Consider the following 26224-nt stretch of genomic DNA (forward strand, 5'->3'; position numbering starts at 1 on the left):
CCACAGGATGATTTGGTTCGCCAAGAATTTTGACCAAAATTTACGAAACGAAAAACCAATTCAACACCTATGAGTATGTCTATAAGATCTGATTACAAAAATGCGTGATTTGGTAGATCACGGAAATAAAATTGGCTGTGGAGCCTGTATCTAGCAGGATACGAATTATAAGAAAGATGCGAAAACATATTTGATCTGTATCAACTATGTGGAAAGAAATAGACGAGGACATTAAATGTGGTTGTGTAGCAAAATAGAAATGTTAGTATTTGAAGAAGTGGTTGTCTAAAGGAACAAGATGAATTTGAGCGTTGGTTAACAAACGAAGCAAAACGCGAGACCGTGATTCGCCAACCGTGCAATTCGTCGTTTCGAATGAGGTGGAATCAGGCCACGTACACAAGAAGTATGTGGATTAACCAACGAGAAAATTTCTTGAAGCCGTTTAGTCCCAAAAAATACAAACATTTACATGAATAGTGAGAACCAGAACACAAAGCACGAAATAGACGAGAACATTAAATGTGGTTGTGTAGCAAAATAGAAATGTTAGTATTTGAAGAAGTGATTGTCTAAAGGAACAAGATGAATTTGAGCGTTGGTTAACAAACGAAGCAAAACGTGAGACCGTGATTCGCAAACCGTGCAATTCGTCGTTTCGAAAGAGGTGGAATCAGGCCACGTACACAAGAATGATGTGGATTAACCAACGAGAAAAGTTCTTGAAGCCATTTAGTCCCAAAAAATACAAACATTTACATGACTAGTGAGAACCAGAACACAAAGCACGAAATAGACGAGGACATTAAATGTGTTTGTGATGCAAATTATAAATGTTGGTATTTGAAGAAGTGATTGTCTAAAGCAACAAGATGAATTTGAGCGTTGGTTAACAAACGAAGCAAAACGCGAGACCGTGATTCGCTAACCGTGCAATTCGTCGTTTCGAATGAGGTGGAATCAGGCCACGTACACAAGAATTATGTGGATTAACCAACGAAAAAGTTCTTGAAGCCGTTTAATCACAAAAAATACAAACATTTATATGACTCATAAGAACCGGAACACAAGACACATTTAACACCTTGATTAGTTACCTTAGGGTGCTTTGTGACACTAACGAAACCACAAGTAAGGAGATTTTATCAAAATATTGAAATAAGACAGCGATAATCGAAAGCGAGTAGAAGAAGACAATAAATTCAATCGAAACAAGATTGTGAGACTTATGAAAATCTACCCTGGCTACGAATAATCATGAAGGCGTGTGGTTTTGATACTTGAATGCGTTTCATAGGCCTCCTTGAATCTAGAGAATGCCGAGTATGGCGCGAAAAGTTGGATTTGTTCATTTTGTTGAGCATTGTAAGATACAAGCACGAAAGAGAGGACAATACAAACATAAATTAACAAATCAATACGAAGAGAATATCTAGATTTAAAGAAGTGAACGGTTTTAAACAAAATCAATTGCAAAGAATATCGATAAAAGGTAAGTAACGAAAGATAAGTATTACAAAGAAAATCGAAAGAAATGTGTTTAAGTTAACAAACAAGACGTACAGAATGAGTTGGAAAGTATTGTACAAGTAGAACAAAAATAATTCATAAAAATCAACACAAAAATAATGTAAATATGTAAATAAATCACAATAAAACACAATAAATCGTAAATATAATATATGTATAATTAATGTATGATATTAATCAAAATATATATAAAAGTATTTTACCTATTGAAATTATGAATTATAAAAATAGAAATAAATTTAAAAATTGCTGTGTAAATATGATCCAATTTAATTATGTAAATTAAATTTAAAAAGAATGCCGAAGGACCGATTTAAAGTTAAATTGAAAAGAAAAAAAAAACAATTAATTGAAATGAATTAATTGAAACACAATGAAATTAATTGAATCAAAGTCAAAAAAATTATTTATCATCCGAGCTCGAAGTGGCCAAATGTTTTGTATAAAACTTAATGAGGTCGCTGGTAAAATGATAATAGATAAATAATTATAACGAAAAAAATGAAATAATTTGTTTGTAAATCAATTAGCGAAAAATAGCAAATATAACTGTCAATAAATTAGGAAAGAAACTGGTCTTACTCATTATTGTTGTCTGTACAAAGAATATAGACTTACCCTTTGAAATACTGGAATCGTAGCCAAGGAAATCTCGTTGGTACTGCGTCGTGGCGCCGGCCGGCGCTCGATGGCGAAGACCTATCACGCACTAGGTCCGTTTCGTTCGCTGTCTGTTGATGAAGTGTCTTGAGTTGAGACTTAAGACGGTCAGAAACCACCCTCCTAACCGTTGCGTGTGGTCTGTATACCAAGAGGGTACACCAATAAATCACTCTATTGTATTGTAATTGAGACCGTAATACGAAACCGTACTTGTACACTTGTGTGTATTGGCGACACAAGACAAAAGAGAAGTAAAATTCTCCGCACTTAAACATAATACATGAGATGACCAGATTTTACAGGAAACAATATATTTTACGAAAGTCGTTAGAATACATAGAATTGAATTAGACCATACTACAGTACCGTAACAGAAAAATATTAAATGTAAAAAATAAGAAATAAAGTATATACTTTCCCAAACACTCTTTGATTTTTAATAAAATGATAAAAAGGTCAAAATTTCATCCCAGACCAAACAAACTAAATTAGCGGACGAAAAGCGTTTTGAAATTATTTTTAACCATAAAAACGACAAATCTAGTCGTGAAATAGCATCCGCAGTAAACTGTAATCAACCTACAGTAATTAGAGTAATTAAGAAGTATGCTGAACAAGGAAAAATTGACGACAGACCGCGTACTGGCCGACCAAAAAAAAACTTCTGTTCGGAATGACGCTGCGTTAGGAAGAACAAGTCTGGTAGACAGAAGCCTTAATTTCACCCAATTAACGAAACTGTGGTCTGAATCTACAGGTGTAAGCGTGTGCCCTCCCACTGTGAGAAAAAGACTGCTTAGTTTTGGACTTAATGGATGTAAGACACGGAAGAAACCACTGCTTTTAGAAAGGCAAAGATTGCACCGTTTGAAATGGGCCAAGGAACATCGAATCTGGACAGCAAAGTAGTGGCAGAGTGCACTGTTTAGTGATGGATCCACTTTCAATATTAATAATCGTGCTGGAAATGCCTACGTCAGAAGATTTCCTGGTGAAGAATTTTCTCCAAAATGTGTTCTTCCCACAAATAAACCTCCAATCTCCTTTATGATACGGGGTTGCATGTCTGCTCGAGAAGTTGGTCGCCTACACGTTGTCTCTGGGATGATAAATGCTATTAAATACATTGAGGTACTACAGAATAAGATACTGCGTAGTGCAAAAGACCTGTTTGACGAAGAAAAATTTATTTTTCAGGATAATAATGCTCCTTGCCATAAATCAAAATTGGTTAAAGCTTGGATGGAGAGTAATGAAATTGATAGGATCGACTAGCCAGCGCAATCCCTGGACCTCAAACCCATCAAGAATTTATGGCAAAGGATATCAAAAAGCAAGCCCACAAATAAAACGAAATTAATCGAATCTCTAATCCACGCTTGGCATCACTGTATTTCCATGGAGAAACTGCAAAAATTAATAAATTCCATACCCAAAAGATGTGAACTAGTTATTAAAAACACGGGCAGACCAATTAAATATTAAAATTAGTTTAAATTACTTCAATGTGATGTACAATATCGTCTTGATGTAAATAGCCTAATTTTTGTAATATTGAATAAAAAATTTTCCGAACTACATTTTTTTGATTAATTAAAATTTTTGCTGTGTTTCCATTTTATAATATTTTGTTTAAGTGCTTGTTTGATGTAGATAGTAAATGGTTAAAAAATATTTAAGGTTAATGCCTTAAACTTCTATTTTCATGTATTTGGTAAGGTGATGCAGGACTTTTTAACACCTCTGTAAATATGTCACTGTCATTAATTTTATAATCATAGCCATAAGAAAAATTTTTTATTTTGGAAAAAAAAACAAACATGTACCAGAGGATATGATGAAAAATATACAAAACTTAATATTATATAAATGACAAATTGATTGCACATATAAGTTCATTTCTAAATCGGTTAATAGAAAGAAAAGAAACTACTTACAATCAGTTTAATGGTACCTTAAACGACCAGCTATAGAAAAATGATGAGAGAAGATACTGAGGAACAATATAAAATAACAACTGGAGAGCAATACAACTGATGAGCCCCTAAAAGCAAAAAATGGATAACACAACAAATAGTCATTGATATTGGAAAGGAGGAAATACAAGAATAAAAACGAACAACAATACAAAAAACGTAAATAAAACAATCAAACAAAAAATCAAATAAGAGAAGGAATTATGGCTATCAGAAAAATGCGCAGAAATAAAATGTCTATGTAAATAACATGACAATTTTAACATATGGACGAAAATTAAAGAAACATCTGGCATATAAGGTACTGGAATCTTAATGAACAAAACAACAAAATAATAATTGAACGTGCCGAGAAAATAAATAGATACGAAGAATATATAAAAGAGATATTTGAAGGTGACGAAAGAATTGAGACCATAGAACCCAGAGGTAGAAATGGACCTACAATTACCAAAGAGAAAATTCTTCTTCTTCTTCAAGTGCCATCTCATCTCCGCGGCGGAGGTCGGCAATCATCATAGCTATTCGGACTTTTGAGACGGCTGCTCTGAAAAGTTCATTTGATGTACATCCGTACCACCCTTTCAGATTGCGCAGCCATGACATTCTACGCCTCCCAATGCTTCTCTTTCCTCGGTCTTTCCTTGCATAATCAGTTGGAGCAAGGTGCATTTTACTCCACGTATAATATGTCCGAGATATTCCAATTTTCTTGTTTTAATTGTATTTAAAATTTCTATTTCTTTATTCATCCTTCTAAAAACCTCTTTGTTTGTGACGTGTTTTGACCACGATATTTTCAGAATTCTTCTATACACCCACAGCTCGAATGATTCCAGTTTTTTCATTGATGTCGCATTTAAGGTCCAAGATTCCATTCCATAAAACAAAGTCGAAAAAACATTGCACCTCGCCAACCTAACTTTTAGTTCCAATTTGAAATCACTTGTACATAGCATAGTATTCTTCTCATTTTGTTGAAATTTGCTCCAGCCTAGAAAGAGGAAATTAAAAAATACCAAAACATATAAAAAAAGCCCTGATGAAGTACCTATAGCAATCTTAAAACTAGGAACAGAGACACATTAATATGCTAGTAGAATTATTTAATAAAATTTATTATACCGGGAAAATTCCGAAAAAATGGCTAATATTTGAATTTATCCCAAAGCCCAAAAAATGCAACAAATCAAATGTGAAGAATATAGAACGATCAGCTTGATGAACGATGTTTTAAAAAATTTTTTTGCGGGTGATACATAAACGTGTTTACAAAAAACTAGACGCTGGAATAACAAGAAATCACCTGTGATTTAGAAAAGTCTTTGGGACTAGAGAGGTATTATTTACTATAGAAACACTCATAGAATAGTGTCGAGCTATCAACTATACAACATGGAAGGCTTTTAAAAATATTACGAAACACAGAAATAGATGATAACGATGTGAAATCGTTACAAATTTATACTGATATCAGAAAGTCATAATACGAATAGACGAACACAAATCTAAATTGATATCTACAAGAAGGGGAGTATGAAAAGTATGTGTACTGTCCCCTCTTTGTCTACTTAGAATGTCTTGATGGGCCCCTAGACGAGAAGCAAGTGACCCTATAAGTTTCCTTATCGTATATTCTTCTATTAATTATCCGTTAGTTTTCTATTAGGGATAGAGTTGTGTATTTGTCTGATTGGAAAATCTATTGTAACTGGCTGAATGACTAATGTCTATGCCATTAAAAAAAAAGTCCCCTCTACTTTTTAATATTTGCTTAGAAGAGTAGGAAATAATCTCAGATGTGCAGAGGGTATAATACTCCTTGGTGACAGCAGAGAAGGGCTGAAAATTTTGGTTGATCGCACTACGCAGTACTGCGAGAGGCATGGAATAACTTTGAACACAAAAAAAACAAATATCATGATTGTTAGTAAGAACAAGACTAAAGACGAAACAATCTACGTTAAAGGAAAAGTTTTAGAGAAAGTACCCACACACAATTACTTGGAATGTGACCTAAATGAAGAATGGGACCGTAGTGTTGAAATAAAACGACGAATTAGAGAATAGAATAAATAGAATAGAAATATGCTTTATTGTTACTTAAAATTGTACACACTGGAACAACTGTTGGAAAAGAAAAAAGCAAAAAATAGAGATATACACTTGGCATTTGTGGACCTGAGAAAGGCGTATGACTCTGTACCAAGGTCAGAACTATGGGAGGCAATGTACAAATTAGAAATACAGACGGAACTCATAGAAGCTACAAAAGCTCTGTATAAAGAAAATAAAGTGTCCATTAAAATGGGAACAAGAATCATAGGAGACTTCACCACAACAAAAGGGCTCCTGCAGGGTTGTTCCACATCTCCAACCCTATTCAAAATATACTTAGAGAAAGCCTTGACTACATGGAAAAGAAAATGCGAAGGCATGGGAGTACCGGTACGGAACGAATACCTATATACATTAAGTTTTGCAGACGATCAAGTAGTGATTGCACAAGACCAAGACGACCTCAGCTACATGATGAAAAAACTACAAGAAGAATATACCAAGGCTGGCCTAGATATTAACCTCGCGAAAAAAGAGTACCTATCTACAAGTGAAGAGGACATAGAAGATCTACAGATTGATGACAACGTAACAATCAAAGGAAAGGATAAATTCAAATACCTGGGGTTTATAATCACGAAAAAGACAACAACAGAGGAAGAAATTACACAAAGATTAGGACAAACAAGAACAGCAATCCGACAACTTAACTCAGTATGGTGGGATAGACACCTAAAGATGAAGACAAAAACGCAGATTTATAGAACATTAGTGCGAAGTATTATGACATATGAGGCTGAAAATTGGATCATAAACAAGAAAACCAGCAGTAAGATAGTAGCAACAGAGATGGAATGCCTGCGAAGATGCTGCAGAGTAACAAGAATGGATAGGAGAAGTAATGACGAAATAAAGCACAGAACATCAATAGAAACAGACATACTAACATATATAGAACAAAAAAGACTAAAGTGGTATGGACATGTAAGAAGAACTAGCGACAGCAGATGGATAAAGAAAATAACCGAATGGAGTCCCATAGGAAGGAGGAAAAGAGGACGGTCCCGAAAATTCTGGAGGAACGAAGTAGACGACGCCATGAGTAAGAGAGGACTGAACGATGGAGAATGGAACAACAGAGAGAGATGGAAACGGTTGAGCGAGGGAAGGCAGTGAATACTGTAGAATCCCTAAATATATATATAAAATTGTACAATTTAATGGAAAATCATACAAAAGTCATAAAAATAACAATAACAATTTAAAATTTACTAAAATTACATAAATCGTATATATTACAAAATAAAAGATAATAAAATAAACAATCAATTGCAAAATTGAAATAAATTACAAATTGTATAATTGCATAAATTGAAGTTTAAGTTGCTGCATGTGATACCCAAATATATATAAAAATACTTTAGTTACTTGTACATAAAGTGTAACTTCTTAGTTATTCGTTAAGAAACTCTTCTATTGAATAAGATGGATATGCTTTTATAATTTTAGATAGGAGTAGTCATGATTAGGTCTTGCTGGAAAAACATGTAGGTGTTTACGAATTAAGAAAACAGTTTCAAGAATATATAAAGATAAAGCGGGAAAATCCCGTGATCGTTGGAGTAGCTTCTGCAATATGTTCTTCTACTGAGGCCAAAAAGATACCGTATTGCTCTTTTTTGTAATTATAATAAAAGAAGAGATAAGACGTAGAACGAAGATTAGGGATATTGTGGAAGAAATTACAATAATGAAATGGCGCTGGGCAGGTCACGTAGCCCGATATAATGACAACAGGTGGACACGGAGAATTCTAGAATCGAGACCAAGGACGACAACAAGAAGCATGGGAAGACCTCAAAAAATATGGGTAGATGACATAAGAACAGTGGCAGGCAAACAGTGGATAAGATTGGCGCAAGATAGAGAAAGATGGAAGCAATTGGGAGAGACCTACATTCAGGAGTGGATGGAAAATGGTTGACAAAGAAGAGAAGAAGTTGCTAATTTTGGTGATACGCCTGATGTCGTGAGCCCAACGTGTAGGTGGTCTTCCTCTACTACGTTTGTCTGTTCTTGGCCTCCATTTTGTAATTTTGCTCGTCCATCGTCAGTCATGCATTCTCGCTACATGGCCGGTCTAGTTACATTTCAGTTCCGTTATGCATTCCACAACATCAGCAATACTCATCATTCTTCGCAGATCTTCGTTTCTTATTTGGTCCCGCATCGTCACTCCCAGCATAGACCGTTTCATTTGTCTCTGTGCTACTCTTAATATTGAAGCCGTAGTCTTGGTTAGAGTCATAGTTTCGGCCCCATAGGTCATGACCAGTAATATGCATTAGTCTACGCTACGCTATCACTTCGTCTTAAATAGGTAAATGATTATTGGGGACCATATTTTTCATAAACTTAGTTTTGGTCAAGTTCATTATGAGGCCCACCTTCGAACATGAAAAGTCCAATTCATTTAACATATCTGAGGCTTCTCCTAAATTATCTGTGATAAGGACAATGCCATCTGCGAAAAGAAGATGATTAAGGTTTTCGCCGACTATTGTTACTCCTTTGTGGTCCCAATTAATCGTCTTAAAGGTATACTCTAATGCCGTTATGAGTAATTTCCATGACAATGTATTTCCTTGCCTTATCTTGTTTAATTTTTATTGATCGGGTTTTATCGTGTATATTAACAGTCATAGTGGCATTTTTGTAAATACTGTAAATAAGTTCACTATACCTATGGTCAATCCTGATGTCGTTCATTGCTTCTATAAGGCTGTATATTTCGATCGTGTCGAACGCTTTATGAAAATCTATGAAAGTGAGGACAGGAGGTTTGTTGTATTCTACAGATTTTTCAATGAGTATCTTTAGTGTATGGAGGTGATCATTGGTACCATAATTTGATCGGAATCCTGCTTGCTTTCTCGGTTGGTTTTCTCGATTTAAAGTGGTTTATCTCTCTAAAATATAGAGGCTTTTTTCCACATCTAGTTTTGGATCGTTTATTAGAGTATTTAATTTTTGGAATGTAAAAAACATTTTTTAAGTCATTTCATGCACAACAAAACTTCTTGCAGATGAGTTTATAACGGAAGTCCAATGTTGTGGGATAAATACTTGTGGATTTTTTTCTTTTGGCTTGTTCAATAAGAGCAAATGCACGATCACATTTCATATACGTGTGTCCAGGTTCTAAAAATTTATGGTGGATTTCCTCTACGTGAGTAGCTTGTACAAGAAACATGAACAATTTGCTTATGTATTTATTTTTATTTTGCCCTCCACAGGAATTACTGTAGGCAATAAGTTTTGTTACGGTTGGTGGAAGCGACTTGATGAACTGCAGAAGACACGATCCTATTGCCTGTGACCCTCTCGAAGCAATATTTTCAGACCACGTAAACATATGAGCCTTGTTGTGCAACAAATCGTAAACACAAAAGTTATATGTCCACAACTGCCTCAAATAAAACACTTTAGATGTTGTGATCAGCGGAGTGGGTAAAGTTTGTTGCAGATCAAAACATACAACTAAGGTACCTGCTGAAGATATGTAGGTATCTATATCTATTTTTTTTTGTTTCACAGGCTAGCTCAGCTTTACGTTGGTGGACAGATAGTTGAACCTTAGTTTCAGCGACATTTCTTTGATCTGTTGAGTGTTTAATAATATTTTGGTACTTATCACATCTGGAACAGGTATCAGAATGTGGTCTATGAAATCGTAAATTGAAATGATTATTGAACACATATCTGTAATAAGATAACTTGACTGGGGTCCTATTATCTTCAAGGCAGATCTCTTTGTATAAATTATACATACACTGGACGTTTAACTCTGAAGACAAATACCTTGAAGTGGCATTGTCTTTCCTAGAATAGTGACTTCTGTATCTCGGAAATTTGTTGATGTGATCAGTAATCAATTTTGTGTCGTTTCCACTGATCTTTCTATTGCTCGGTCCTTTACCTCTTTTATCTGGTTCAACTATTCCAAGGTCACTGGTTTTTTTGCATACAAATGTAAATCTTTTGTTTGAAATTTCAAACGTTTTTAAACAATATGGCTTGCACACTCGTTTTTGCAACAAAAAAATTTGTGTACTAAAACCCTTGCTTATGTTTCTGTTCATTTTTCTTTTTACAATACTTACTTTTTTTATACAAGAATGATGTCTGATGGTCGTACAATGGCAGTTCATAAAACGCATTAAATAATTGCTGTCTTTCATTTTGAGATATATTTTCTGTACATTTATAACGACATTGATGTGGATACGCGACTAACGATTTGGCCTCGTGTAATTTCATTTTATGGCACACATACTCTTTCCCGTGGGTTCGTAGATTTTGACGTTTTTTAATTTTCCATGAGGATTCGTGCCTTTGCCGTTTTCTAGTTTTTTTAGAAGATAGACTACTTACAGATGACATTGCCTCATTTGTTATAGAGTTGGCTTCATTCCTATAACCACTTTCACTATCAGTACTGCTCCCAGAAGGGTGGTACGAGTCATCTTCATCGGTTTTGTAAGAATCTGGAAACAAAAATAAATAACCTCACAACATTTAGGAAAAATAAATATAAATAGTGTAATACTATTGTTTAAAATTAACAAAAAACTTATCTTCGTCGCTCTCCATTGTTATGATTCGTCAGTAGTGATATTTATCTATTAGTTGAAACGTTTTAGTTTAGCTTTAGCTAATTAACAAATGAACACAAAAACAATAATTCAAAGTATTATATCTACAATTATGTTCACATACTTTTTCTAGTACCCAAAAGGTGGCGTTAGGAGTTACAAAATGCACTTGCATCCTATGTATTCCAATAAATAATTGTATCTAGTTTTCAGGAGTACATATATCTCATTTTATAAGACAAAGGTACTTGTACCCTTTGTATTCTTACCCCTCCATTTCGCATTTGTTAGCTTTCTGCGTAAAACTTCTAGGCTGTTATTTTCCTCTATAGTGCGTTCATTATTATCGGTTTTAAATTTCCTTAATTCTCTCCTGATTGCCTTCGAAACAGTTTTATTTATTTCTCTTAGAGTGTGACTGTCTGCATTATTATCCCTTTTCATTTGTCTTCTTTGATCCAGCAGCGTTTCAGTATATGGACTTATTTTACTATCTGATTTTCTTTTAGGACAGTGTACTTCGTGACTTTCTGGTAAGGCGTTTATGATGCAATTATTCAAGTCGTTAAGATCGTTCTCGGAGATTTCATGCAGTAGTAGCTTATTATTGACATGTGCTATTACTGATATTTGTTGATATCTCATGATATTATTTATATTGTTGATATTATTTTTAATCTTTATGTTCCTTTCTCTTTTTATGTTGATTTGAACTTTCGCTCGTATCATTCTGTGGTCACTGCTTGTGGCGAACTTGTTGAGTACTGTTACATCTTTAATTATTTGTTTTTTTGTCATTTATGATGTAGTCGATTTCGTTACTTTTTCTACGGTTTGGACTTTTCCAGGTCCGTCTTCTGTGCATCTTTTCGTGAAAGAAGCTGTTCATGTTAAAGAAATTATTCTGGAGCAGGAATCCTAGTAGCGTTTCTCCTCGGTCATTTCTTCCTAGGAAACCGAATTTTTCCAAGGATGTTTCTAGCTCTGCTTATTTTACACCTATTTTTGCGTTGAAATCGCCACATAAAATTGAGTACGAGAGTCATTAAGCGTAGTAGATTTATCGTCATAAAACATTTCGATTTCTTAGTCTGTATGGTCTGTTGTTAGAGCGTATACTTGGATAATTTTGAGTTATTATTTACTGTCTAAATTCAGAATAAGATATGTCACTCTAGATGATATACTTTGGATATTTATTATTTTGTTCGCGTGGTTTTTATGGACAAAGAAACCGATGCCTCCAACTGATGTATTTTCAGGGCCAATCTGATAGAATATATGCCCTGATTTCAGTGTTTTCAAAGTTTTACCTGTCTTTCTAACTTCACTGATACCTTTGACATCCTATTTAATTTTATTCATTTTAGTTTCCATTTCTGTGAAATGGAATTTCACAGAAATGAGTTATAGGAAAAGACTACTGTTTTATCCACGTTAAAAGAAAGTAAATTAGAGTTAGACCAGGTTTTTATGTTAAGTAGATCAGAAGTTATAGTTGCATGAACAGCTGCAATATTAGAGTTCCTCCTGGTGATACTGGTATTGCTTGTCAAATTTAAAGTGGTATTATGGTATTATTGTATCATCAGTAAAAAGAAAAATTTTTCCATCGATTTTTAAGTTGATATCATTTATAAAGATAAAAGATGTAACGATAAGGAAAAGTAGACGACCCAGTACTGAATCTTGTGGTAACCACAACCAATGCTGTTGTGACTAGAGTCAGAATCATTTGTTCTAACTAGTTGTTTTATATTTCTCAAGTAAGATTGGAACCAATTTAAACAAATACCTCAAACTACATAGAAATTTTGTTTTTTTTTTAAATGTGATTTACACAATCAAAAGCTTTGCCATAGGCACAAAAAACAGTGGCAGTGTAAAGATTATTGTTTAGTGCTTGGTAGACCTGATGCAGTACAGAAAACATAGCATCACTGGTACATTTATCCAATAAAAAGCCGAACTGATTTTGTGATAAAATGTTTTTAACAGGAATGAACATAAGTCGAGCTTTTATAAGTCTCTCAATAATTTTGGATAGTACCGGTAGTAAGGCAATAAGTCTATAGTTAGACAGACTTTCAATTTTTCACCACCCTTATGAAGAGGAATAATATTGGCTGTCTTCAGGCACTCACCTTTAGGCACACTAATATACCTTTTTCAAACGAATTATTAATTATGTAATTGAGTACTACAGACAGATTTACTTTTGGTACTATTGATTGTTTGGATAAGTTTAGATTTACTAACTGATCTTATAAGGGATGAATTCGAGACCTTTTTTGAATTGTGGAGATAGAAAATGGGATCTTGTTGTGACAAAATAGTTGATGTTATATTTTTACTCAAATTAACAAAGTATTAACTTAGATGTTTAGAATGTAAAAGAGAAAATGTTTGAGCTGTTTTATTTCAAAGATCGTTTATTATGGACCAAGTTTCTTTTGCAACATTTTTAGAGCTTCCCAGACAATTTTTATATGCCATTTTTAAACTGATTTGATAAGTTTTAGATAGGTTTCTCTGTAGCTAGTGATATATTAATGACAAAGACGTTGGTAGTAAATTTCTTGATGTACAGTAGTTAACGCATATTCTTGGCTGATATGCGGATACCTAAGGTAGTCCAGGGTTTGCGATGTTTTGACTTAATTGTAAAAAAAGGAGACGTCTTATTCAAAATACAGACAACCTTTTTTAAAAAATCACTGAAATTATAGTCCACGTCCACAGAAGGAACGTACCAACCAGAAGTTAAGCATAAATTTTGGAATTTACGAAAGTTCTAAGCAGGAAAAATCCTACTTAAACATCAGGTTTTCGAGGAGTGTTTTTGTTGAGAGTGTTAAACTTGGTATATACTGCTTCATCATTAGATAGTCCTCCATTAATAATTGTAGAGCGTACATCAAGGGGTGGCAAATCTGAAACAACATATTCAATTATGGTAGATGTTGTTTTAGTAATTCTTGTAGGAGAATTAACGTGCATTGTAAAACTATACGTCTCTATAACAGTCTCCATGACCGTCTTGGTCTACTTCATTTTCTTCTAATGGGCGGATTGGCCATCTATTTTCAGGCACTCTCTGCAGGTATCCATAGTAGTTCAGTTCTTTGGCTTCGATAGTATCTATTATATCTAGGTCAACTTCCATTTCTCTCCTAATGTCTACGTTCCTCACTTTACCAAGTCTAGTGTGCCGGAAACATCGTCACCAATAGTCCATTTTCATGACCTTAATTTTTTATGTTGTTCTTATATACAATATTTTCATTATTTAGTATACCTAGTAGGAAATATTTTTTAGCTAATTTTTTCTGATTAATTACCTAATTAGTTTTTGTCACGTTTTTTAGATGTGATTGATTGTAAATACATTAATGATTATGGTTTATTGACTCAAATTTAGCAAATATTACGTCACATGTCAATACGGTGTCGATGTATGAATCTCTTTCTTTGGGTTTAATAATTTTTATGGTAAATGAAACTAACTACAGAGGTGATCAAAATAAGCAAGTGATAATATGTTTGACATACACGAATAATTGATTGACGAGATATACATACATATCAATAGAAGCTGACAATGTTATCCTGTAGTTAAAAACACAGTGAATAAGGTTATGCTATGAGTGTCGCTGTGAGATATGATTTTGATATTGTTCGTTTTGTGGAGTAAGTTTTTAATATTGTTTATTCTGTAGATATTAGCAATAAAGCTTTTTTTTTGAGATCAATAACAATAATTTATTTGGTTTTGCTGATATGCAATCTTATTCTTATTCCTTTAATTTAATTGAATAAAATCTTTATAAATTTTGAAAGAAAAGGATATCCCTTGACGACTTTATTGTATGATACAGCCATTAACAGCTCTATTGGTATTTTATCTTGTCCCATAGCCTTCCTGCATTTTGTTTGTTTTATGGAGTAATCAAGCCTAATTGTGTTACTTCTGATTCAATATTTTTTTATTTTCTACTTTTTCTACTTTGTCTCCGTAAACTATTTCTTTGATATATTCTTTGGATCCCTTAAACGTTTGTTTCTTTAAAGTAATATTGGTGCAACTGGTACTGGCATTCAATAACTCGGTATGTTTTTTACGCTTTCCTCTTGCATTGTTGTAAATGTTGAAAGTTTCATCGGTTCCTGCTTTACGTTTCTTAATTATTTGACATTAAATGGATATCCACGTTTTTGCTCCTTTATTTTTTTTATTTATATCTGTTTATACCTGTTTCATAATTCCTTTACAAGTTCTTCTTTTTTATTTTTTTAAGAATTTCTTATGTCATTCATTCTTGCTTTATAGTTTTTACATGTCAACCTTTTCCATTCCGCAATCTGGACTGTGTTCTTTATATTCTTATGTATGAGAAGTCTGAGGTGTTCTTATTTTCTGGCGTAATTCTTTATTTTATTTTGATTTTATTGTATTTGTTTGGTTCTTTTAATTTATTAGTATTTATTTGTAGTTTTAATATTCTCTTTAGACGATTTCTTAATCTTATATAATATAAATGCTATTAGCATACTAATATTGGCTATTCTATTGTCAATACCCTTTATCGACATTCTCTGCTTAAGCGACTCGTTGCAAGTCATCTTTGATCTCCCTCTCCTACTCCTCGCAGTAACCGTCTTAACCTATGCTTTCTCATCTTGGCATCAATCGGTGCGTTCCCTAGACTTATCCTAATATACTTACCATTTATAATTTTATCCTTTTTTGTCACTCTAAGTAATAGCTTAAAAATTTCACCATGCACCTCATCAGGTCCTGGTGATTTCCCATCTTTAATCCGCTTAATGGCCATATTAACTTCTTCGTTTGTTATTTCTGGGCCGTAGGGGTTTTTTATTTCAGTCGGATTTCGTGCTGCATCCTCGAATAATTCTTGCATATATTCTTTTTATCTTCGTTATTTATCTTCAATGGTAGTTAAAATCAGGCCTTCAATGTCTACAACTATGCCTGTATTGTGTTGTTTCCATGTATAAAGTCTTCTTAGATGTAATTTAAAAAATGTATTCGTTACAACCATATCCGTCTCTTGGCAGAATTGGATTAGTCTATCTCCTCTTCCGTTTCTTATGCCAAGACCATATGACCCCAAGATATTCTCGACTGTACCTTGTTCTATTTTGGCATTGAAATCGTCCATAATAATAGTAATTCATGTTTTTTGGTCAGTTTTAGAGAGTCTTCTAGAGTCTGATAGAAATTTTCTATTTTACCTTCAGTGGATTCTGATGTCGGTGCGTAGACCTGAATACTGTTTATAATAGAGGGACTTGAGTTAATTTTCAATAGCACAACTCTGTCTGATATGGGTGTAAATCCCATTACTGCTTTAGCTATTTCCCTTTTTACTATTCTCGCTACGCCATTTCTGTTTCTTGTTGTGTCGTCTCCAGAATGTTAGATATGATGCTCACCTATCATTCTTATTCCAGAAGTTGGCTATCGAACTTCACTGTAAAATATTTATGTTCAGGAAAGTCATTTCTTGAATAGTATTTGCTGCTTTGCCTAGTGCCCTAGTGCCCAAGTGCCCTACCACATGTCAGGTCTTTCACTCGTAGCTGTTGACCAACAAATGTGGGATTACTTTTACCGGTAATCGTTCGGTGACTTCGCAGTATCACAACCGGTTAAATCATAATTACCGCCTTTGATTATTCAGTATTAGACGGGTAAGGAGATTTTTCTCTACCGTTCCGATCTACCGTTCCGATCCTGTAATGGCATAGCTGCTGTCCTATGCCATTCTCTTAGTTGATCCGCGGGTATTTATTTGGCAAAGCCTTATTCACACCTGTTCCACATATCTCTAGGGCGTTCCCTATCAGCCATTGGGACGCGCCGTGTTGAGGTTGAGAACTACCCCCCTCCGAGTGTGTTTTTCAAGAAGTACTGAAGAGCCCCTACACAATTCAGAACCCCTCCTTCTTGGAAACTACACCGGCACGAGCAAGGCTTTTTAAAGCTTTTTAATAGCAGCATCTCCAATGATACAGGTCATCTTTTTGCAAATTATATTAGGACTTTATTTTATGTTAAAATACATGTTTTTTACTACATATGCCCTGAACAGATCTTTGTTTCCATATTTTAACATTCACTTTATTTTTTGTGGCCTTCTCCGATATTTTGCTTTGGTTTCGCTTTTTTACTTCGATGTCCACTACAAGTAACTTATGTTGTTGTCTTACAGTCTCATTAATTATTACCTTACATTTCTTATATGCACATTTTTTGTCATTAAATAGTCTATGTGGGGATGATTTTGTCCGTTTCTGTACATAATAAGTTGAGTTTTTCCCGTTTGATAAATTTTTGTAACAATCGCCATATCTAGGTAATACTGTTGCTAATTCCAACATATCTTCAGCTTCATTTCTAGTTCCAAAGCATATTCCTTCATATATTGCTTTATATTATGGGTTAAATTTGCCATGCGTTAAAATCATATCCTATTATGACTTTCTCCTCTGATGAAATATCACTCAGTAAGTCAATCATAACAATGCTTTTTTTTATTATCACCCAGACCAGTTTAAAAAGCATACACACATAACATTCAATACTTCTTTATCAAGTACAAATTTCACTAGCCTTGTTCTATCACTTTGTTTTACATCTTCTACTACATTGTCTTTTATTTCATTATCACCAATTATACCAATTCCATTTCTAGAATTTCTTATAGTGAAATACCGGATAATGTAGTGAACGTTATAAGAACGGGTGATAGAATAAAGTCAGTGAAATTTACAATTGATAAAGAAGTATTAAATGTTGTATATATGCATGCTTCTCAAACTGGTCTGGGTGTGACCAAATATAAAACCTTCAATCCTTGAGTCACATTATAAGGAGTGGGAAGAAATATGCGTCACTTGTAATATTGATTATGTGAGAAAAGATACCAGGGAGAGGAAATAAGGACAGACGCAGAATGTCCTGGATGAGAAATTGCATAGGGAAATAAATTTTTCTGAGGTCTTTGAATTTCCGAAGTATCTGACCAGTTTTTTAATTAATTGGTATAAACATATATAGCAAGAAACACGCATGTTTTCTGCAAAGTACCAAAATGAGTATCTTAATATATCTATTTTTGATTTATCTTTTGAGGATCTTTAAACCTCCTCCGCCGATATTACTTAATATTTTTATATCAGTCGGCTTTTTCTTCATCGGCATCGACCTCATCTTTCTCTATTAAATATTTCTCTTCAACTTAAGACTTTGGCATATCAAGTCCTGATATCGTAAAGCTGATCAAAAATTTTCTGCAAAAATTTCGGCATTGCTTTTTAATTAATAATAATTAAGTGCAAAAATGCAGTTTTTTCGATTTTGTTCTTACCGTTAAAATGTATGTAATTAAAATAAAATTTTAAAATTCTTTTTTTCAAAACATTACCAAATCTACATAATATTGTATTATAAAGTTTGTAAAATTATTCTGTTACTCCGAAATCAACAAAATAAGCAAAATCATTATTTGTTTATAAGTTTCGTAAAAATCAACATTTTTTTTGTCTTTGTGTAAAATTTTATAAAGATATCTCAGTTCAGGACGCCGTCTGATTGATCTTAGTGCAGGATTCGTTCTTTGTAGTCTCAGCGATAGTTACCGAAGTACTTTAAAGTATTCTCTGTTCGCCGAGTCTACGTCGAATGCCTACCTGCTAAAACAGATCCTTCTCTGTCATCCAGTGCTCCAAAAGCGCAATGGCCGCTGTAGGGCGACCATCACTTCCGAAGTACTGCCTTTATTTATCTACAGACTCTCAGCAAGAAGGCTCCTTGTTCCTTTTTGGCTGTTTCTCCTTTTTTTTTTGGATCCCATAAACTGGCTTATTTTTTAGAGAAATCCCATTCCAGGTAGCTCATCACTCCTAGAACGGCATCACTCACAGCCGGGCATTTGATCTTTTCCGGTCTGGCTCATACAGTCTAAATCATAGACTCTACATCACTTTTTCGCCTCTTATGAAAACGTATTTCCTCTACCTTCAACTAACAGCATCGTTTCATCTTATCTTTGCCCTTGGTCCAGCTATCTTTCTTCCTTTTCTTTTATGTTGATCAATGAACGGATATAGTTAAGCACACTAGTCCAACCTGCTTTATTTTCAATTAATCTCTCACTGTACCAAACTCTCTTTTCATTTTGTTCCTTTCTACTCTTTATCTGTTGTACTTCAACATCGTATGTGTCACAGGGTTCGAGTGAGTATATGCATTCATCCGTTTCAGCCTTTCCGAACCTAGAGAGGTAGACCCTAAGAAACCCATATCCTGTGAGCACCTGCGTTAGGAAATAATATAGTCGCCTGTGACCACAGTTTGCCCAATATTATAAGTTCGAAATAAGTATCTTTGTCTACTGCGCAGCATCCTCGGTGTTGCTTCATTTTTCTTGGCTTCTTTTAATTGACCTTTTTCTTTGTTGTCTTCTGTCGGCCATAATAAATTCTAGGTCTCTTCTCCCATACACCTCATTTCTTTCCACTGCCAACATATGCACCGGAATACATCAAGTGATGGCTCACGAGGACACCGCAGACACAGTCCTGTAGACCCAGACTTGTTGTGACCACTCGTGTTATGAGTCTCCTTTGGGCCGGTATTTCTACCGCCCCACTCGAGACTGGTGCTGCGTAGAGGACAATCGACTGTACAACATCGTGTAAGTCCCTCCTTATTAGGAGTTATTACCTATGTTGTGCATCATCCTCCCCAAAGCAGTCACACTAAAAATCAACCTACACCACACGTAAAAATCAACCTGCACCTTTGTTATTATGGCAAAAGAGAAGGCGTGAAGCTTAATGTGAGCTTAGCGAGCTTAACGAACCCTCAAAATTTCATGTCGACCTATTACTTGGTTTAAAAATTATTCTAATATAACTTTCTGAACATAAGTCAAAAAATGTAATGAAGATACGACAATTCTGTGAATATCATCTATAAGCTAAAGAGTCATATTATCAATAAGTAGTAAAAAAATAAACAAAATCGATTTTATTTACGAAAAATACTTTTGCAAAATTGCTGTAAATTAAAGCTTTTAAACAAACATTTGAGTAAAAATATAATGTCTTAAAAAAGAGAACAATCCGTATTTTGTAAAAATAAAAAAATATATTTAATTTACCAGTCGAATAATCAATTTCAAAGCCATTAAAAATCATCGACAATCATGAAATTACTTACAAAAATATTTTTAAACATATACCAGGAAAAAAATTTCCGGTTTATCATTTGATTAGAGAATACAGGAAATTTGTTAAGCAGAAATTGATCAAAATAAAATGTATACATATTTTCGAATATTCAATTTTCGGGTTCTTCAAAAATTTATTATAAATTGAATATGTACAGTGTGTTCCAACGAAAATTTTACTCCCCCAAAAACTCAGAAACCAGGAATTTTTTTAAAATAAAAAAAAAAACACGTCAATTTTTATTGGTAGGGGGACGAATTTTAATACAAAATATATGTCCTCAAATGTAACATCCTACTGCCTTACAATAACCCTCAGTTTTTTTTAAATAGCAAGTGTGGTCGCGTGGCACATCATTTAAAAGGCATTTTTTTTCTCTATACGACATTCTATTTTTTTTAGTTTACGAAATGATACAGTCCACATTTTTAATAAGTCCACAAAATAATACATTTTTAAAGCCTCTTTGTACATTTACAAATACCTCCGGTGTCAATAATCGGCATTCTGTCCTAATTCTTTGACGTAACTCTGCAACAAGATCTGTAGGCGGAGTGGTGTATATTTAATTTTGGGTATCCTCACAAAAAAAAAATCCAAAGACGAGAGATCCGGTAATCTGACCGGCCAATCTATTGGACCCCTTCTGCCAATCCAACGCCCTGGAAAACGTTGATTCAAAAATTGTGTATATATCATAATGTGGGAGTGCCCCGTCCTGTTGGAAAGTGTTCATCCCCTAAAAGATGATTATCCGATTCCAAGTGATCAGCTGATCAATAACGTCTTTTAACAAATTTAAATAGGTTATTCCGTTTAGATTTCCTATAAGAAATAGAATATTAGATGTATAAGAAATAATAAACGTGATTCCCTGAAATGTCAAACAATACATTTAATTTCTGATGTGTTTGTGTATGTCTCCATGAATAAATAAGGAATACTGGTGCTCCAATAACGACAATTATGCCTATTATCTTCACCATTCAACATAAACGTACTCGTCGGAAAAACACGTTTTGTACAATCGATCTTGGTTTTTATTTATGATTTTACTAAATTCGTCACAAAATTAATGCCCTTCGTTCTAATTAATCATCTTCGTTTAATTGATGAAGTAGTCGTATTTTATAAGAGTGAAATTTATGAAATTTTATAACTTGATAAACACTAGATGCTGATACACCAAATGCACGAAATAGTCATCTGATAGACTGTCGATTTTCCATTTGTAAATGACCCAACACAACTACTTCAACTGCTTCATTTCGCACTCGACGGTGTACTTCATGCCTTTTCTTGTTAACATCAGCTGTAGCTTCTTCTAACTAAGTTTATTATTTCTTCAATAGAATATCTCATTTTTGTAAGCCTTTACTATAATATCTCTGAGTAATCAGTCGTTAACAAATCTCAAATCAAAGGTAACCTGGTAATCACTAAAGAAGATAATTAGGAATCATTATCTTTTTTAAAACAAAATTCATATAAAAAAGTGATATTTTTACAAAAAAAAAATAAACTTCAAAACAGTGTTGATATTGATTTGAAATTTGAAGGTTGATTGAATTATTTTATTGGAGGTTACTAACAACATTTAATTGATTAATTTGGTGAAAGTTTATGTTTTTCTAATTATTACTGATATTAAATCAATAAATTAGTTAAATCTAAAACTATCTTTAAAGTTTTTACGTAAATTAAAAAAAAAATAGAGTATCATGTAGAGAAAAACATTACCTTTCAAATGATTTACCACTCGACCACACTTGCCATTAAAAAAAACTGGGGGGCGGTGGGGGTTACATTTGAGAGCATGAATTTTGCATAAAAATTCGTCCCCTCCAATACAAATTGACATGTTTTAAATTTTGTAGAAACTCTTGTTTTCTGAGTTTCTGGGGGGTCAAATTTTCGTTGGACACGCTGTATAAATAATAATCCCTCACGCCAATTTTTGGTTACAGTTTGCTAACTTTATTACAGTATTCTATTTTGTTTAATAAACGTTTCTTTAAGGAACTAAGGCGTTCAAAGAATTTTGTAGTGTCATATCGTCAGTTGGCGTCTCAATGATATCTTTTAGAGTCAGAAATATTTTTTCCAACAAAATAAATTTATAAAACAATGTTAAAAAAACTAAAATGTTGAAAAACAATGTTAAAAATTTGATAATTTTTAAACATTTTTGACTGTAACTTTTTCTGAGCGTATTAGGTATAGGTGTTGCTTTATGAAAAGAAAGCTCAGGTTTACGTAAAAAAAATCTATTTTTACACACTAAATAATTTCTCTAAAGGTAAGTTAATGTTAAAAATGATATATTTAAATTTAAAATTAGATTACACATTTCATTTATCTTTGAAGTAAAATGTTTGAAATATATATTTGTAAATGTAATATCTATATCTGAGTCAATATCAGTAACAACATCTTCTCACAAATAGGCATTAACGTTATCAGAATTAACGCCAATGATAACTTGAAAAGCATTGAATAGTTCATTCTGTTTTCTGCATTAAAAAAAAAAAAAGAAATTCGAAAGAAAGATGGAGTTTACAAGATGCCATTTCGATAGAAAAATTACTTTAATTATTTACTAAAAAGTAAAAAGGCATAATTTTTGAGTTGTAGCAAAAAATTCATAAGTAAAATTTCATTTAAAAAAACGCAAGGTTCTGTTTGGTACTACTCTTTGATTTTATAATTTTTAGAGGTTCATTGACCACTCCTTAAACATCTTCGTTATCATAATCAACCTGTACTCTTTCACTACTGGACATAGTAGTGTCTCTTTGCTCTTTCTATCTGTCTCTGTCTTGTGCGGCTTGCATCCAGACACTGTTAACACGCTTCAGATCATCAGTCAATCTGGTTGGTGAGCGTCCTCTGCTCCATCGTGAGACTTGTCTTGGCCTCCACTCAATCAAAAGTTTTGCCTCTCGGGTGTCTGATAGGCGCGATTTTTTCGATAGCGTTTGTTGTTTTTTTACCACATGTTTCATCGTTTGTGATTTTATTATTCACTACCTTTTTTGTAAGTCTTAGTGTTTCCACTCTATAAGTCAGTACAGGTAACACACAAAGATTTTCTTTTTGAGACATATGGATAGGTCCGGTTTAAATACATAGTTCAATTTACCAAATGTTGCCCAGGCTAATTCTATGTAACGTGGGAGCTCCTATGTCTAGTTATCTCTGCCCAACCAAATTTTATGTACTTATACAATGCAGTTTGATATAATTTTTCCAACATTAGTATTGCTTCATCCATACGATCCACTATAATGACGATGTTATCTACGAAACTTAAATGACTAAGCTTCTCTCCATTTATGTTAATACCATACTTGTTCAGATTTACCTTTTCTTAGAAGTATGTTCTAAAAGCGTCGTGAATAGCTTTGGAGAGACCGTGTCTCCTTGCTGTACTCCTCGCTGTATATAGAACAATTTTACACTAGCCGTCGCATTTTGGTAGATGTATTTGTTCTATATTATGTTAGTTTAGCGATGGTCTATTTGGTATTCTGTCAATGCTTTTAACATTTTCTGCTGGTTGTATTATCGAATGCTTTCTCGTAGTCCACGAATATCAGTGCTAATGGTTTGTTGTATTCTGTAGACTTCTCTGTCAGGTTTTATCACTAGTAAGTGGTTTTTAGTACTCTATTCCAATCTAAATCCAGCTAGTTCTCTAGGATTAATGAAGTCTAACTTAGCCTCCAGTCATATCTTGATAATTGTTGTGAAAAGTTTATATATGTGTAATAAGAAACTAATAGAAGGGTAGTTTTTAGATCTGTTATGTTTCCTTTCTTGTGTACTAAAATAATGACTGCATTCTGTTATTGACAATGGGTTTTTGTTGATAGATGCATTTGGTACAAAGTTTGGCCAAAGCCATATAATTTTATTTCACCCAGTTTGATCGCCGCGATCACTACTCCGTCATCGCCAGGGGCTTTAGTAATGTAATGTAAAAGTAGTAATGTTTCCATATTTTTTTTTCTTATTCTGTACATATTTTTGTTATCTATGCTGTTCTTATTTCTTCCTCAAATCTTTTAAACTTGAATTTTAGTTGTTGCTATTTTGCCTTAGTTTTCTTTATGTGTTACGACAGTTGGACAGCACTTCCTTTATTTTTCTTTTACTACCTTCATTATGCCATTATTTGCTTGTTCAATATCTTTTATTTCGTTTTCTAAGTCTTATATATGTCTGGTTAGTGAATCTTTCATTTTCTATCACCTTCTTTGCTGCAGCAATAATGATTTCCTGTGGCATTTCACCACGCTTAGTTTCTTTCTTGTAGGTTCTCATTTTGATCTATCAAAAATTTACAATTTTATCTAAAATCTAGGTTACTAATAAACCTACACACAAATTTTTTGAGATTTGTCCGTTGAAAATAGTAACAACCAGTCCCAGGACGCCATATTAAAAATAAATTGTAATTACTCATCAATCCCAAATATTTAATCTGGTACGTATAGACAATGTAAAGCTAACGTGTAACAACTAACCCCGGTCTCCCCTACTCAGCATTTGAACTAATAATAACACTACACTAACTCGAAGGGATTCACACTCTTCAATCTCCATACTAACTCTGTGTAATCCAGGAGCTGGAGAGAATCAATATTCCATATTAATGCAATTTTTGCTCATGATTGTTGGTACATTTACAAGTCCACTGTTTCTAGACCAAGTAGATACGATGGCTTTGCTTTTTTAAACATTTTATGTGATTCATTTTAAACGTATTTTATTGCATTTAACCAACCTGGAATTTATTCACAAATTACAAGGAAAATCAATTGCAAGGCCACATTCTGATTAAAAAAACCTAAAATATATTTACAAAACACTTAGAACTGTAGTGTGAGTAAAGAAAACAGTCCGACAGATTGATATATCTTAATACGCATTCTATTATAATCACAGTCTATTGATTTGCATGATGTGCTCCTATAATAAATCTGTATTCACGGCTATATATTTTAATGAGAGTTGTCAGTATATATTTTGTGCATCTTTAATATATTTAATTATAGAAAATGTGTATCTTAAGGTAAATAGCTTAATATTATTATTATAATTTATAGCTTGTGTTTTGTTTATAATTATTGATAATAATGTATTCTATTAGATTTGGTCAGTTCTCCTTCTGGAGGAATAGATTCTTTAAATTTTACAAGTTTTCCACCAAAGAAATAAGAAAATGAGTCATATGCGTGACATCGTAAGTTATCGTATAATTTAGATGTCGTTATGAGTTTTACCAAGCAGCATATCAGTGCGGATAATTTATTTTTTATTTAGCGTATGGCATATTAATAACACATAATTAAAATCAATATTTTTATAAAAAACGTCAAATGAACATCTAATAGATCAATATAATCTAAAACATTTTCGGTCTAATTAAGGAATTCTATCTTCTTAGGTTTTCTTGCTGTTCTGTCAATATATTACCGTCCTTATTTCTTTACGTCTTTTGTTTAAAATTATATCATCGATTCCAAAAACAAAATATTATGAAGAAGAAGTCACTTTTGAAATAAGATCATTTAAAATATTTAAAATTCGTTACTTCTCAAGCATCAAATTTTTTCATTTTGTTGGGCTGTGTTATCATTCCTGCTCCATAACATCCAAGTTAAACGTTTACTTTGCTTTCCAGTTCTTTCTTTGACGGAATTTTTAGTTTTTGATTGACGCTTGGTAAATAAATGTATTTGCTTCGTTGTGTAGTTGGCCAATATGCTGATTCAGCTGTTGATTCATGTGTTGTGTCTTTATTTTGGCGTGTAAAGATATTACAACATAATTTCAAGATATTGATTAATTTCGTTATTAAATAGACTTCTCGATTATTTGACAATCAAGAGAATTAAATTTTTCTCAGATATAACCTTCGAATCTCGATAATTGCGTTTTTAACTATTTTAAAATAAACACGTTTTGGCATGTTTTATAAGACATTATGTACATATAAACCAAACCAGCATCTGCGGTGGCTATTACTCTTTTTATTCACAGAGTAAATAATTGAAGATGGTTCTGAAATAAAAA

The 26224-nt window shown here is 33.3% G+C and overlaps 1 protein-coding gene across 3 annotated transcripts in view; it reads left to right on the forward strand.

The window, feature by feature from the left end:
- Positions 1-26224, forward strand: part of LOC140443710 (proton channel OtopLc-like) — a 127996-nt gene that overhangs the window by 19679 nt on the left and 82093 nt on the right. The window contains exon 1 of one of the 3 annotated variants that reach the window (XM_072535094.1): positions 14418-14572. The exons of 1 other annotated variant lie outside the window; for it this stretch is intronic. In XM_072535094.1, coding sequence (XP_072391195.1) covers positions 14526-14572 — 47 coding nt within the window. In that variant the 5' untranslated portion in view covers positions 14418-14525. Of the gene's footprint in view, positions 1-14417; positions 14573-25089; positions 25221-26224 lie in introns of those variants that run through there. One more of the 3 variants, XM_072535095.1, reaches the window with a different exon arrangement.

Source organism: Diabrotica undecimpunctata, chromosome 6 (assembly GCF_040954645.1).
Source record: "Diabrotica undecimpunctata isolate CICGRU chromosome 6, icDiaUnde3, whole genome shotgun sequence".
Taxonomy (NCBI): Eukaryota; Metazoa; Arthropoda; class Insecta; order Coleoptera; family Chrysomelidae; genus Diabrotica; species Diabrotica undecimpunctata.